This window comes from Onychostoma macrolepis, chromosome 07 (genome assembly GCF_012432095.1).
Source record: "Onychostoma macrolepis isolate SWU-2019 chromosome 07, ASM1243209v1, whole genome shotgun sequence".
In the NCBI taxonomy this organism is placed as follows: Eukaryota; Metazoa; Chordata; class Actinopteri; order Cypriniformes; family Cyprinidae; genus Onychostoma; species Onychostoma macrolepis.
This window is the reverse complement of record NC_081161.1, coordinates 7,291,136-7,307,135: the sequence shown is the minus strand read 5'-3', so window position 1 is coordinate 7,307,135 and position 16,000 is coordinate 7,291,136. Positions and strand designations below refer to the sequence as shown.

Genomic DNA, 16,000 nt, shown 5'->3' with positions numbered 1-16,000 from the left:
TGTTATTTTGAAACTTTTATATTTACATTTGAAACACTGTGGCATCACAAAAACAAATTCAAATTCTGAGGGCGCTTATCTGTGCTCCATCACGAATGTATGTACTATGTACTAATTACCTAGTCCACGGTAAGACTAACTAACTAACTAACTAACTAAATAAAACAGTAAATAATTTAGCATTATTACAACATTACATGCCATTATTCACGATAATAGTATGAATGCAGGACCCACGCCCATGAACGGACAACCGCCAGTCCGCGCAGGCGCACTGGCTCCCTCTGTGTCAAACATGGCTGTGCTTTTGAAGAAAGAAAAATGCTGAATTGTGTTGCAGAATTTCGCCAAAAGAGGAAACCATGGCTAGACTGGCTGATTATTTCACAGTGGTGGGATACGACCCGGATAAGGCTGGTAAGTTGCGGTGTTTTTGAGTGGAGGAGTGTTGTGATTTATTTAGGCCGTTAGCAACAACTACTGCAAGACTGCTGCTGTGCTTCAAGAGATTAATAAATGGATTTCACTTTCTTTATTATTGTCAACGGTATCAAGAGGGAGTGCGTGTCGGTTTTAAAAGGGAACATCTAACTCTGCTTCTTGCTGTTTGTGTTTATGAATCAAGTAGCTAGTACGTGTTTGTGTAAATGGGAGGTTTAAAAGGAAGCTGGCTAGGATGGTGTGGTCCTTTTGCTATTGTTTAATGTGCATGCACAACACCGCTCAAGCGAATGTTTTCATAATAACATGCCTTAAAATGTGTTTTCGTTTGATATATGAGTGTTTTAGCACCGTTCACTGAGTAAATCTCAGCACACACCTACTGTGTTTGTCGCGTGTACATGTAAACATCGCGGTGACTCATGCGGTTGCTTATTACAACTTGTTTCCAAGCCACGCGCATTGATCTCTAAATGGCGATTTAAGCGCGCTACGCTGCATTGATTTCCACGTTTAGCCGTGAGGTTCGGGTCTGTAGAGAGCGATCCGGTGCTCTCTGTATGTGTGTGCGCTTTCATACGGATCTGCCGGAGAGCTCTTCCTGTGTTGTGGAAAGCGGATGCAGAGGAAACAGGACTTTACGTGTCTTGAGCTGTGCGTAATCGTGTGGAGTCTACAGGTGCTCCAGTCCATGCTGCTCTCATTTACAGCACATGACCGTGTTTACATGCGCAAATGCCGAAGGAAGCATCAGGTCATCTCAAAAGCGCACGTATGCATACAAAACGATGCTGTATCCCTTATTACACTCATTTAACTCTTTACCTGTCAAAAGAAAATACATTTCTTGTAGTGAGGGAAATCAATTCGTGCACGTCTTTTCATTCAACAAAGAAATGCCATAGTTTTGAAAAACAAATCTAAAGAATCTATTTTTTTATTTAACACTATGAAGCCTACTGTATGATATTTGATACATACATCAATTTCTATGGCATGCAAACTGTCAACATGATCAAAACTTTACTGAAAAACCGGTTTTATTACATGCTTTCTGCCCTTTAATTGGTTCATACCTTTTAGCAAGTAAAAATAACTTTATTCTAAAAGCGTATGCCTTCAGGTCACTTCTCTTTTTGCTGTGAAACATTTCATGATTTTTATAAAGTAAACTAACTTTTATATTGTAAGTATGTCATGATGAACATGTAGCCTACTGAACTAAAGTGATTATGAAGTTTTAATATGGTCCACCAGGCTTTTGAGGAACAATTGTTTGTCCATCTCTCTTTTCATTGAATGATATAGTTTGCCCTCCACATTCAAAACCACAAAGTTTTGATCATAAACCATTTAAATATCTTACTAATACTTACTAATTATATGTGACCCTGGACCACAAAACCAGTCTTAAGTCGCTGGGGTATATTTATAGCAATAGCCAAAAATACATTGTATGGGTCTAAATTATGAATTTTTCTTTTATGCCAAAAATCATTAGGATATTAAGTACAGATCATGTTCCATGAAGATATTTTGTAAATTTCTTACTGTAAATATATCAAAACTTAATTTTTGATTAGTAATATGCATTGCTAAGAACTTCATTTGGACAACTTTAAAGGCGATTTTCTCAATATTTAGATTTTTTTGCACCCTCAGATTCCAGATTTTCAAATAGTTGTATCTCGACCAAATATCGTCCGATCCTAACAAACCATACGTCAATGGAAAGCTTATTTATTCGGCTTTTTAATTGACACTTAGACTGGTTTTGTGGTCCAGGGTCACATATGCAATTTGTGTAAGTTGTTAAAGACTTCAAACTGGTTTACAGTACAAGCTATGATCATTTTGTCTTACTTCATGGACATATAAATAACAAAAGTCATGCACCAAACTATATTTTTCGGCCTCTGAATAAAAGAGATGTTTTGTTTTTTCCCCTCATTGAGTGTGAACTCCATATTCCCTATTCAGAGACAGAATGATGTTACATTTATCTCACATCTCCATCAGTGGGAGGTGGAGGAGCTGACTAAATTCTGGTGCACAATGTTTTCCCTTGCCTTTATGCGATTGTTGCTTGTCAGATTGTACGGTGTTGCATAAAAACAGATACAGACTTTGCAACATCAACGTTCTCTTGTGTCAGACTGTACTACACTGTAGCTGAGACTGTGGTCATGATTGACTGCGTTTGTTTTTGGAGTTGAGTGGCTGTGCAAAATAGGGCATGGACAGCTCATACTGTGCTTCAGCAGGAGGGAACACTAATGAGATGTTTATTCTGTGTATAGTATACATGCTATTATCCATGATATTACCAGAACCCTTCTCTCAGAGGCTCAGAGACACTACAATAATTTGAAATCGAAAGCTGTCATATATGGCTGTTGCTTTCCATCCAGAGTGACAGAAGGTTAATTGTTGGGTCAGTCTCCTTTAAGAAGTTGCTCTCATGGTCAAGCCACAAAGGAATAATGAACAGTCGTTTCTCACTCATAAGTGTTTTCACACTCTGAGAGTGGTTCACACTCATTTTGGCAACCAAAAATATTTTTAGAAACAGTTTTGGACAGCCAAAATCATTGATCAAAAGAGTCACGTTTAGCTTTAATTTTAGTTTTGGTAAAAAAAATACAAAATAAATAATACCATTAACGTATCACTATTAGTCCACTTAAATCTAAGTGTTATTTTTTTTTAAAGACCATGACTCAAGTATGAAAACACCCATACCCATAAATTGAATTTATTAAATTCTTTAATTGTGAGCTGAACTCCAGCCTGTGTCTTCTCTGAATAGACAACTGTTTATGTTTTGAAGGAGTCTTGGTGATGTTGCAGTGTCTTTCTTAGCAATGATAAGCGTCCATAGAGTTCAAATGAGTGAGCCTTTCTTTCAGTAGCTCAAAGACACTGACTAGCTTCTACTGAGCGCATCAGATAAGCTGGCTTTCCTCCAGGCATCAGTCTTTAAGGGCTGCTCTAGCTGAATCGTCTCTGTCACTCGTGGCATATGAATAGGTGAGTAGTGTCCCCTGTTTCGGCTCATTCAGATATCCAGTGCATAAATGGCTGTGTTGTGCTGGGGAACACCGTGTTCCTGACGTCTGTGGGGGATAGCGTGAATTCACGCATCATCCTCACTGGAACAGCTGGAATTGTTATCCTCTTTAGATAAAGATAATAAATGAGAAGGCATTGCACATTCCTAATTTAGAAGAACTGCTCAGAGATGCCTTTCTCATGTTATTGAAGTGAATGATGCTCTCAGCTGTCGCAAATCATTCGTATGTTTTTCTGACATATCCACAGATGTGTATTAATGTAAAATATGTTTTTGTTCTGTGTCCAGTGAAATTGGCAAAGTAATCTACCTGACAGCAGAAAAAAATCTTGATTTTTTTTTTTAAATACTTAAAGCCGTAACTTTTTTTTGGTTAAAAATGATCCGAAGTCAATATTTGAGCAAGTACATAACCAGCCAGTGTTCAAAACTATCGCCTTACTTTAGCCCGATTCACAATGGTTAGCTTATAATAATGTTTTATAATTTGAGTGGTACGGGTAGGTTGCAGGGAATTCGAGCATGCATCATTACGTCACGTCTGTAAACATAAAGATGTTGTCCCGGCTAGTAGGCTATCGCATGTGAGGATCCTGCAGGTGACGGATCGTTTAAAGCCTTTTCTCACAGCAGCTAGAATAATTAAATGTGTCATTCTGATGGCGGATTGTAATCCAGAAAGGATTATGTGTTTATGAAACACATATGAATGAAATTGAATTATATTCCAGTTTTAAATGTGCTTCTAAATACAGATAGCCTGGGATTACACAAGATTTGTATCTTAAAGAAAACCAGTTCGAAGGGACCATAGTTTGCTTTTTGAGTTAAAATAATTTCTTAATGTGAAAGTCGAATGGTATGATAATTAGATATTAGGCTGTACAGAAATTGAAATCTACACACTAATACACACTACTCATAGTCATGCAATGCTGATGTTGTTAACATTAATAATTTGAGAATAAAGTATAAAAATAATAGTAATTTGCATGGTTATATGTGATATGAGCTAACTGATCTTTAGATTAAATCACCATTGGTAGCACAATTTATGGTAATGCTTTTTTCCTCAGTTGGGCAGAACGTGGCAGACTTGTTACTTACTTGTTCTGATGGCAATATATGGTGAAAATTCTTATTTGGGTCATATATTCCAAGACATAGGCTAGAATCTGTGATTGCGAAGTACACTAAACATCCACACCGGTGCGGTGACTGACAGCCACACATACTCCTCAAAACATTAGATTCATCTGTGCTGAAGCCGTGCCGGTGCACAGCCCACGGAAGCAAGATAATTCTGCAAGCAGCTGAATTTTCATCCCAAAATTAAAATCCTTTCACCGTTTACTCACTCTCACATTGTTTCGAACATATGACTTTCTGTATGCTATAGGAAATGTGTCAGTGTTGTTTTGGACCACACTGACCATCGTTGTATAGACAAAAACATTGTTCAAAATATCTAAAATATCAAAAAGCCCAAGTTACAAGTTGTTTAGAGAGAGTTCTGAGGTATTTGTCTTATTGGCGAGTGTGTTTTTCGTTGAATATGATTCAATCATGGAATGTGATTCCACGTAATTGAATCAAGTTATTTGGACATGTCTAATTTTAGTTGAGTTTACTCAGTTTGCTTGAGTTCATCCTAAATTAAATATTTGAGTAAAATCACTTTCCATGCAAGTTCAGCCAAAGTGTTATAAAAACATACTAGCATGTTAAATTTTCTTTACATATATGATATTAGATATTGGCAGTCTAAAGATGGCTCTGTTTATATCTCTAGCACTCCCATTGGAATTGCTTTTTTATTGAAGTAACTTGAATTCTTTATAGCAGGTCCTCAACCCAAGCACATGCTCCATACTTTATCACAACAATGCACCTTGCCCAAAGACACCAACATAACAGAAAGTCTTTTAAAATACAGTACCAACATAATTGAACATTAGACATGGACAAGTCTCCCTATTTTCTCATCTTGCTTAAATGCATGAAATGTTATTTTAACATTTTCTCTCCCCATAGCCAGCCCTGTGCAAAGCATGATGGGAAGTGTAAAATGTATTTTGAGCTAATTGATTGAAACATGCTCTTTCAAAATGAAAACATTGAGTTAAACCAGAAAGTAACCATTTCAGGTCAGTTTAACATGATGCAATCCAAACAGCATCCAAAATTTTTTTTGAGTGTAATCTCACAATGGGTGACCATTTTATTGGCTATAAATTATGCTGCTGTATAAAGGACAAAAATTAGTAATTGGCAAAGAAATAACATTTGCCTCATCATCATAAATTGAGTGGTATCTTGCAGATTTTCTTTCTTTACAAGATACTGTATTGATTGAACCTGCATGTTGAAAAATGAATTGCATAATATAAGTAAAACCTGGTGTGGGACACTAAATATATCATGAACAAAACAGGGTGTTTTTAAGCATTTCCATGTGCAGATGTTTGTGTGATCTCTTTTTATACATGACAGATGTGAACCATTGGGAATAGAGGCATGTTGTATGGACCTTAATGTTGGAGATTTCTTCAGTGTCTGATGAGCTGGTCCATGGATTGGAGTCTTGCAACAATTAGCTGTTGGTGTTAGTGGATGAGCAATGTTTTCTTGGCTTTTTCAGTCAGTTTATTTTAATGAATGTCTGTAATGTCTAAAGATTAGCCTTTTTAAGAAGTAGGCTGCTTTCCAAAATGTGATTATAAACTTTCTAAATGTTTAGTTTTTCAACGCAATATGTCTTTTGTTTGAAAGTGTTCAGTTTAATATTCTATAAATATACAAAATGACGTATTGGCATAATTTCATTAGGCAAACAGTACGGTGAAAACCCTGTTTAGACATGTTAGCTAAGAAAATAGAAATGTTCATATGTACTTACTCTGAAATGGCATAAAAAGGTGCAAAACAGCAATGTTTATGAAATTAAAATTCTGTCATCATTTAGTGAGTAAATTACCAGATTTAAATGTTTGGGTGAACTATCACTTTAATTCAGATGTAAATGCTTTACATTGTTTATATTTTTACTAAAATTTTACATATGACAAATGCTGCATGAGGACACTGATGATGCAATTGCAAATTCACTCACAGACTTTACTGGCAAATTACCGGTAAATTACCATAAAATGATCATGTGTGAACAGGCCCTTTTTAAAAATACCAGTAAATTCGTTCTGGCAATTTACCAGTGAGAGAAGTTATAACATAACCAGTAAGTGGCTGGAATTATGCCTACTTTGTGTGAACGCAGAATGAAGATTACCAGTATGAGCACGTACAAGTTTAGAAGAAGTGACATAAGACGTCTACTCTGGGCCAATCCAGAGCCGTTGAAATTCAATCATAACATTCTGATGCAGATGACGTATTTACTCCTCACTGTGTAGTTCAATTTGAAGTCTTGTAATGCGATGTCTCTGGGCCAAAATCTCTGCATGAATGTGAATGTTTGACATGAAAATGAAAACATCAACAAAAACATTGATGGTATATACCCCTCCATGTTTACAAAAACAACACTGGGAGGTGCAGCTGTTAAGAGGTCATTTCTGAATAATCATGTCATAGAATTTACCTGTATTTTGAAATGGATGTGTGAATGATGCTTTACTGGAAAAAAGACAGAACGCTGTTGCCTGTGTGAACAGTGCATTTTTGAATTTTATGGTTTACTGGTATTACTATGTGAAAGGGGCTATTGAGTCGGTGTTTTGATTCAACTGGATTTATTTAAAGTTTAAACACGCAGCTATATATTGACCAGCTTAATAAATTGATTGATATTTGCACATTTTTGCAATATCCGCATCAGTGAAGTCCGTTTCCCTTTGTATCAGTTTTGTCAACATTTAATAAACATTCTAAAAATAAACAGTGATTTGTGCCTAAATATTTTAGTGTTTAAGTGTTAATTTAGTTTTAGAACATTTTATGTTCTAAGATCGATATTGCATTTCCCATCAAAATTTGTTATTTGTCATTGCTCACCGAATCGGAATCTGTGTTTGGAGAATTACGTCTTTATGACTGGCTAGCTGTCATTTAAAAGAAGCTTTTTATCCATAGCATCATCCAGTTGGGATACTCCTCATTTTTATGTCTGTTTTGTTATTGGTATCTGCTTCCTGCTTTGATTTCCCTTTAAACGAAAGAGTCAATTCCTGGCAAAATCACAAGTACGTGTGAAGTCTATGTTAACATTACTAGCATAAATGAGTGTCTTGTGGTTAGAGATGACACTTCTGATGTACAGAGGAAATGTTTTGCTGCCACAGGACAGTGGAAAACCCAATTGGCAGACCATATAAATCTTTTGAAGTTTATTACGACTGATCTCATTTTAACACCTCTATTAACGTTTTATGGATAATAGGATGTTGATTTCAGGACTGATTGTTTCATGGAAAGATAAGGTGGTGATATCAACTTTGTTTTGGTCTCTTCAACTAGGCTGTTTTGCAATAGAAGATTGCAGTTTTGGCCTAGATCATTCGGATTCTCCATTAAGATGTTTATTATAGCAGGCAAAATGTTCTTGACAAAAAAATGAACGCAAGTATCTTTAAAGTTCTTTGAAAATGGAAAAACAAAGATGATTGAATTTGTCAAATGATTTGCCTGCTTTTAACGGCTCTTTGTTTCTCACTGAAGCTGGTGAAAGGTTACACTGATGAACTGTTGATGAACTTGGATTGATCACTTTCAGTTTCCTGATAAGTGATAATATGGAAATATCTGAAGCGGTTTGGATTGGATGACCTCTACCCCAACTCTCTGACATTGTTAACTGTGTTTCATTCTATGCAATTTTGTTTAACCAATTGTAATAAGAAGTCCCAATACGATCATCAAGAAGACCTTGAGGATCTTTGATGCTGAACTGCATTGCACCTTTGTTCAGAGCACCCGGTGGTGTGGTTGACTTCAGACAGCCAAAATAAATTACACTTATGTCATTTTGCTATTTGTTGTATTCGTATCTGGCGCATCAACCCTTTGGAAAACCCTATGAGTTACATTTTGCTCAGGACGTTTATTTTTCAGTTACGCAGCTGCTCTGGTCTACTGGCGCGCTTCCTGGAATCTGGATGTTTTGACATCACAAATTTGCTAATCTTTCATACCCTTTACCATGCAAATGATAGCATATTCCTTTGCATATCTTGTTTTTTGGACAGGATTGTGAAGGCCGATTGTGGGATGGCTCTGGGATTTCTGGGAAAAACACTCACTTGTTTTGTGAAGCAAAATATTTGCTTTACATAATTGATATAGTGCAGAACTGGGGCATCAGAATTTTTCCAAAGCCCAGCACAGATGGGATGTGTTTCGTCTCCCCTGCACACCTGTGTGATGAGCCAGTTCAGGTTAGATATTAACGTGGTGGTGACGCAAAGAGAAGCCAGCTCCCTACATTTCAGCCGTCTGTACTGTCTGATCTAGATCAGAATGCCTGAAGATGGATTAAAATTTTCCAGTGAATAAGAAACGTAGCGATAAATCAGGAGTTTTGATAATGAAAATGTTTGAAATGAAAATGTTTTCTTTTTGGACAACATATTTGGATTTCTTTCATTTTCTCTAGTTGAACTTGAACAAACCCTTAACTCAAAGTGTGCCATAGAACTCCACCAAAAAAGCAAGGTTTTGAGTTGAGGTGTGTCTTTTTTTTGTCAGTTATGAAACTTGTTTTTTCTCTGGGTGGATGGAAAAAAAAGAGCAAAAATATCATAGAATTGCATTGTAGGAGGGACCCTGGTGGTTTGCCTTTCTGGTATGCAAGTGCAACTGGGAAACTGGGAAACAAATGCCATATATGTAATGGATAATGCATGGCTAGCTGTGAATTAAACTATTTTAATACACGACATGGAGGTCAAGAATGACCATGCATTATTTTTGCTGAGGAATATAATGTAGCGATCTAGTATTTTTGCTATTTAATTAAGAAAAGTCGCAGGACATACTTATATATGTAAAATATACAAAATATATTCATAAATAATTGTATTATTATTTTTTATTTATTTTACTTTTCTCAAACAATATGCAAGGCACTATATATATAATAATAACAAAATAATACCACATCAGGTTTATCTGCAATAATGATTGGCTGACTGTACATTATACTGTTTGTAACAAAACTGCTTACCAAATGCATTCTGAATTATTACAAATCATATGCGACCTGAAACTTGCACAGTGTAGTAGGAGCTGCCAGAGACGGAGGTCAAATATACAGTTTAGGCTAACTTCATTATACTCAAGTATTTGACAACAGAATGCCATAATTAACCAATCAGAATGAAGTTTTCTGATAAGCAAAGAATTAATACAAAATAAAATAGCTATATATTGCAAAACCTTGTCTGCGTTCCCTCAGCAACAGCTAGCAGCAGCCATCTAGAACACCCTAGCAATAACATAACATCATGCTAAAAATTGCTACAAATGATGTTGAAACAACACAGCAATGCCCTTGCAACCATCTACAACACCTTGGCATTGTGGCGGCATGTGTTGCATGTTCAAGCACCACTCAGGTTTTGTTCAGAAAAATGTAAAATATGATTGAGTACATTTATTTGTTGGTGTAAATGTCAGACTCCAGTTTTGGATACTGAATCATTGTTTTGTCTTTCCTCCAACGCGAAGTAGAACCACACCTCACGACAAGATTTGGATGTGTTGTTCTCTGCTGTAGGATGTGTTTTCAGGTCATAGTGCAGATACGCACATGTCAGGACCAGATTTGACTCCGTTAGCTGAGTTTGATGTTTGTGTCATGACTGTTGCTTAAGACTTCAGTTGTTTGAAATGTTCTTTAAACAAGTTTACAACAAGAGATATGGAGTGGAAAATACCATTTGACAGTGTTTCTCACAGGATGTTTTTGAGAGTGGATACTTACTATTGTGTGTCTCTGTTCTGTTGTGGGGTTCAGAATCAGGACACGGCAGTTTCGTTTAATGTTAATGTCATGCGGTGATGAACGGTGAGGGAAATATGAAGTAATTAGAGTAAAATATTCTGGAATGTGAGGATTTCTCAAGTGCTGATTGGCTGAAAGCTGCCAGCTCAGAGATTGATAGCTTCTCTATGCCGGTAAACACTGACAGCGCAACCTCAAAGCTACTGTTCTGCCCTATGGATCTCAGCATAGTGGATTTCACAGGGTGTTCAGTAAGATTCAAATTATATAGAGTGTGTATATGATAATACACAAAGCTTGGGTAACAAACATGAAAATGAGTTGAGAAACCAGCATTTTATTCGGATTAATTCAACCTCAAGTGATTGCTTGGCTGTTATAAAATACACAAAGATGCAAGCCAATTTTCATTATCGTGTCTATGGATTACAAACAGTTAAAGGGATAGTTCATCTAAAACTGAACATTATGTCATCATTTACTCACCCTCATGTCATTTCAAATAACTTTGTTTTCTCTGTGGAAAACAAAAGAAGGTATTTCAAAACTAAATGGCATCCGAACAACATTGGACCCCTTTGACTTTCATTGGATGGAAAAGCCATTTTTCAAATAGTTTTCAGTATCTTCATTTATGTTCCAGTAGATAACAAAAAAGTCATACAGGTTTGGAATAACACAATAAATGACGACAGAAGGTATATGTAATTTACATTTCATTTCATTTTAATTTAGGGGATCTGAATTGGTCACAGTTTATTTTAAGGTCCAGTTCTCGCTTTTAACAAACCATTAACTATGACTTTTGCCTCAGTAAACCCCTAATTTGCTGCTTATTAATAGTTAGTAAGGTAGTTGTTAAGTTTAGGTTTTGGGTAGGATTAGTGATGTGGAATATGGTCATGCAGAATATGTAAGGAATAATTGACGACGGACTGTTGAATTATTAGAAAAATAATGCACACCTGAGGTGGCGATGCGGCCGCGACGCGAAGCATTATTTGTCTAATAATTCAACGGCCCGAAGTCAGTTATTCCGCTTATACTACGGTTGCCACACCTCAAGACATCGATCAGATGATATATTTCAAGGCATTCGTCCGGTTTTTCTACTTAAATCGGTATTGTGAGTAGGATTATTTCTTCCGCATCTCATCCAGCGCCTCCGTTGCTAATTCCAAAACGTCATTTTAAACCTAGTAACGGAGGACTGAGCCGTTGATAGCAAATTAATACAATTAATAACTAAGTTATGAGAGAGAGAGAGAGATTACCTCTGTGCGTCTCTCAATAGTGTTCGACAGCAATGTCTCTAGTTATAGTGAAACTTAGTTCCTTTTGTTCACGACAGCGCCGTTGTTGTTACCTCGCTTGTGAGAAGTAATAGATTTTAAGTTGTTAAACTACTGATAAAATTGTCAGAGTAGCGCTAACAACTGTTATGTATGTGCGGTCTGTGAGGGAGGGAGAGAGAGCGGGAGAGATAGAGTATGTACTTTCCATACATAATAAAGCGTAATTTTGTGGCAAAAACATGGACATGATCTGTCGTTTTTATCCTTTTGGTTACTATATTTATTTGTTTGGCCAGTGTCGTTGTGGGTTTTGGTTATTTTGCTGTTGTAAGACCTTTGAAATAACAGAAATCATTTTGCGAAGCCATATGGTCATGTAATGCGGTCAAGAGCTGCCTGGAACTACGTTCGCGGTGAGTTTCCCTGAAAATAATTGCACACCTTAGAACGTTCGTCAGCCAATCAGATTCAAGCATTCAACGGCCCCGTAGTATAAGTGCTTTATAAATACTATTATAAAACGGATAGTTGCCGTCCTTGATTCTGATTGGTTGAGCCAAGTTCGAAGTTGTTGTAAATTACTCTACACACATACACCTTTGTTTATGTTTGTGTGTTGCTCAGCAACCACTTTGTTGGAACCACAACGGTTTCTGAGGAACTACATTGTTTGGCAGAAGAATAATGTTTTTATTAATACCATTACACTTTATTTGCTCTGTTTTATTTGATGAAACCTTACTATGTATATGGAATAACCATTTTATAAAAGCAATAAGCCCCATGAAGCCATGGTTTACAGTGAATTTATAACAGCTAAGGGGGTTGTAGGCACTCCTCTTCGCCCCTTAGCTGTTATAAATTCACTGTAAACCATGGCTTCTTGGGGCTTATTGCTTTAATAAACAGCCAATATGTTAATAATAGGCATGCTAATAACCAACTAGTTAATAGTGAGAGTTGGTCCCTATAATAAAGTGTTACCTATATTTTTAGATAAATATTCTTAGGTTTATTATAGTCATGTTATATTCATAAACGTGTATATATATGAAGGTAAATCCCTAATCCATAATCTGAATAACCTTGATCTCTTTGGGAGATCAAGTGTTTGATGACATTGCAGAGTATTGCACTGGGAATCAGAGACACTGCGAATCAGAACAGCTTTTATCTTTCTGCACAGTCCACATAAACCCATGAGAGGTGCTTAGTGTGTTTAGTGTAGCTCAAGCCCATGTTTTGACTTTTAAAGCTTTGATTTTATCTAGATGCAGGTTGACTGTCAGCACTACTGTTTTCAAAGAAAAAAGCGGCGCGTCTGAGTCAAATAAATATATGATTGTATCAATGAGATTTTATTTTTTAAACCGTTTACGCAAAAGTGATGATTTCCAAAATATCTTTTGCGTTTCACAGAACGAAATTCATACATGTTTGGTAAATGATGACAAAATTTTCAACTATCCATTTAATGTCATTTCACATTAGGATTCAATATTTCTACTATACACACACTTGCACATCTTGGCAAACATTTTCCCAAACAGTCAAAATGTATTTTCTCTCATTTTAACAGCCCATTTCCAAGAGCAATATCTTTATGAAGTTGTCTGTCATTTGATCAGTCATTTACTCCAGCAATGTGTTCGTCCAGTAGATATCTGGCCTGTTTTGTCTATCTGTAATAACATACTGTCAATGGTCTTTCCAAACTCACATTATGATAAACTGTAAAGATCTCCAACGTCCCCTGACCCAGAATATACTCCAGGTTCCAATTCCCTGTTCCAGATATTATCAAAAACACAGGCTGTGATGTATTCCCCAGATAAGCAAATGAAGAATGATATCTAGTACTTGCTTCATTTTTCTAACTGAGTATTTGATAATGTCTTAACTCCACATCTGTGTTAAGATATGAAGCCTTAAATTTGCTGTTAAAGGCCCAGTCACTTTGACCTCTTGCAGATTATTCCATTAAAATGTGCTGCATTCTATAGTTTTGGTTGTCTGCAAGGGGTATTTGTGTTCAAAAGGACTGGTATTGTCACATTACAATGTTTACACTAGTAAACGCTAATTGGCGAAACCCTCTTGGCCCTGTGCATACAATGCTTTCTTTGTCACCAAAAAAAATGGGCCAGGAAAGATGGTTTTGGACGCCAAAAAGACCAGAAGGAATGCATGAGGAGTAATTGTGCCATTTAGGAAACCTGGAATTGCGATCACGTTTAACAATTTGTGTTTTTTATGTTCAGGATTGTCCTGATATGCCCCATACTACCGTTCATGCTGTTTTGAAAATGTAATTAAAAAACAAAACAAAAAAACACAGTGCTGAAATTGCACATTTCAGTTAATGCTCTGTCTTTTTTTCTCTCTATAAATTTTAGGATCTGGTGAAGGATGTGGCAAGATCATTCAGCGCTTCCCCAAAAAGGACTGGGATGGCACGGCATTTCCCCAGGGTGTGGAGATGGTAAGGAGTCATTTTTGTTCTGTTTTCTTAAAACAGAAACCCAAAAGTAGATCCAAGTCATTTATTCATACACAGCTCAGCTGTTACAGCTGCCTTCTCGAAGTAGCTGAATGAAAAAAAAAAAAAACCTGTATATATTCTACGTCTTTGTTTTTCCCAGTTGTTCTCTGCCATTGGTCAGCTGTGTCCACTTGATTTATACAGTCATTCTAAATAGAATAAATGTGACATTGCTGGAGAATGTGAATTTGTTTTTTAAACTTTTTTGTTTTCCTCAAAGTTCCTGAAATCTGTGAATGCATTTACCCACATCCTCGGAAACTCATGTGGTTCTGATATCAGCCTTTCCTTTTGTCAACAAATGCATAATCATTGTTTACTTAAAGGTTTATCCCAGTCGCCTCCATTTGCTCTAATTGGAGAATTCCAATCCCATGTCCTGTCCATTTCTTAAATGGCGTGCAGAAATGCTTTTCTGTGCTTCTGTCCGATCGATCGCTCTACACACTCTGGCCCAATTAACAGACACAAATCAACTCTGGACCAAATATTTGCTTATCTGAGCTGAAGAAGAACATGTTGTACATCTCCTTAGTGGCAGTGGCTTTAAAGTTGTCCTGGTTCTTGAGTTAAGAAGCTACAAATGTCCAGCTTAAGCTGTTGGGTTGTGGTCCGGTTGACTGTTTGTTTACTTGTTTATCAAGACGTAATGCATAAATCTTGACCTTTTTCATGAAATCGTAGGACTAAAGATTCAACTGTAATATAAAATACACATCTTCGAATTGCTTTTAATTTCTGAATAAAGATTCATTTTGATATTTTCAAATTCTGAGACACTGATGTCTCAAAAATGTGATGTAGCTGTCCTCATAATGAAGAAGATTCTTGAAGAGAAAAACCTAAGTAGTGTGACAAAATCTTTCATTATTATTTTAAACAAAAAAGTCATGTTGTAACCAAGCGGCAACCTCCCACTCTCTCTCTTGAAACCAACTAAAACTAAAAAATTAATTGACTGGCCGCTAGAGGCTGGCTGCAAAAGGGAGTCAATCCCATAGATTGCCCATGTTAAAATGCCCAAATTTACAGCAGAAAAGCCTGGTTCAAAAATGATTTTGGTCTATATAGCTAATTTTGCCCTTCTTGACAACTGTGAGGGGGGTGAATTTTTATAACTCATCCGTTTAAATTATATCAAGCCTTAAAGTTCTGCATAATTAAGGGCGTGGCCACTTGAGTGACAGGTGGATTGCCGCTGCTGTTGCCACCGTCGCGCTTGGTGGGCGTGGTTTCAGCAACCAGCACCACCCACATCCCGCGTTTTTGCCCATTTTCGATTATCTGGGAGCGACGGCCGTCTCCACCCACTTTGAGCTTCAAAAATACTCTTCGGAAACCTACGGGTGACATCACGGACACTACATCCATTTTTTTTCACAGTCTATGGTTGCAACCAATGTGTAAAAACATGCAGGAATAATGTGATATAATACAGAGAATCCCTGAAGAATCTCAAGACTGTGTGTCAAGTTCAGCAAGTCTTTTAAAATATCAGATATTTTACAGATAGTTTGTCCTTTTCATGACATGGTTGTAAAATGTCTTGTGTTGCGACTTCCTAGAATGATATGTATTATAATTCATAAAACTTTCAAAAAACGTTTTGAATAAGATGTGGACACTCACATGTGTTCAAGGTGCAGAGAAAATACTGTGTGTTATTACCTTTTAATCGATGGTTACACTAC

General features: G+C 36.6%; 1 protein-coding gene across 4 annotated transcripts in view; it reads left to right on the top strand.

Moving 5' to 3' along the window:
• The first annotated feature begins 234 nt into the window (after window positions 1-234).
• sbf2 (SET binding factor 2) overlaps window positions 235-16,000 on the top strand; it is a 133,805-nt gene continuing 118,039 nt past the window's right edge. For all 4 annotated transcript variants that reach the window (XM_058783123.1, XM_058783122.1, XM_058783120.1 and 1 more), the window contains exons 1-2: window positions 235-417; window positions 14,164-14,249. In XM_058783123.1, the coding sequence (XP_058639106.1) occupies window positions 363-417; window positions 14,164-14,249 (141 nt within the window). In that variant the 5' untranslated portion in view covers window positions 235-362. The remainder of the gene's footprint in view (window positions 418-14,163; window positions 14,250-16,000) is intronic.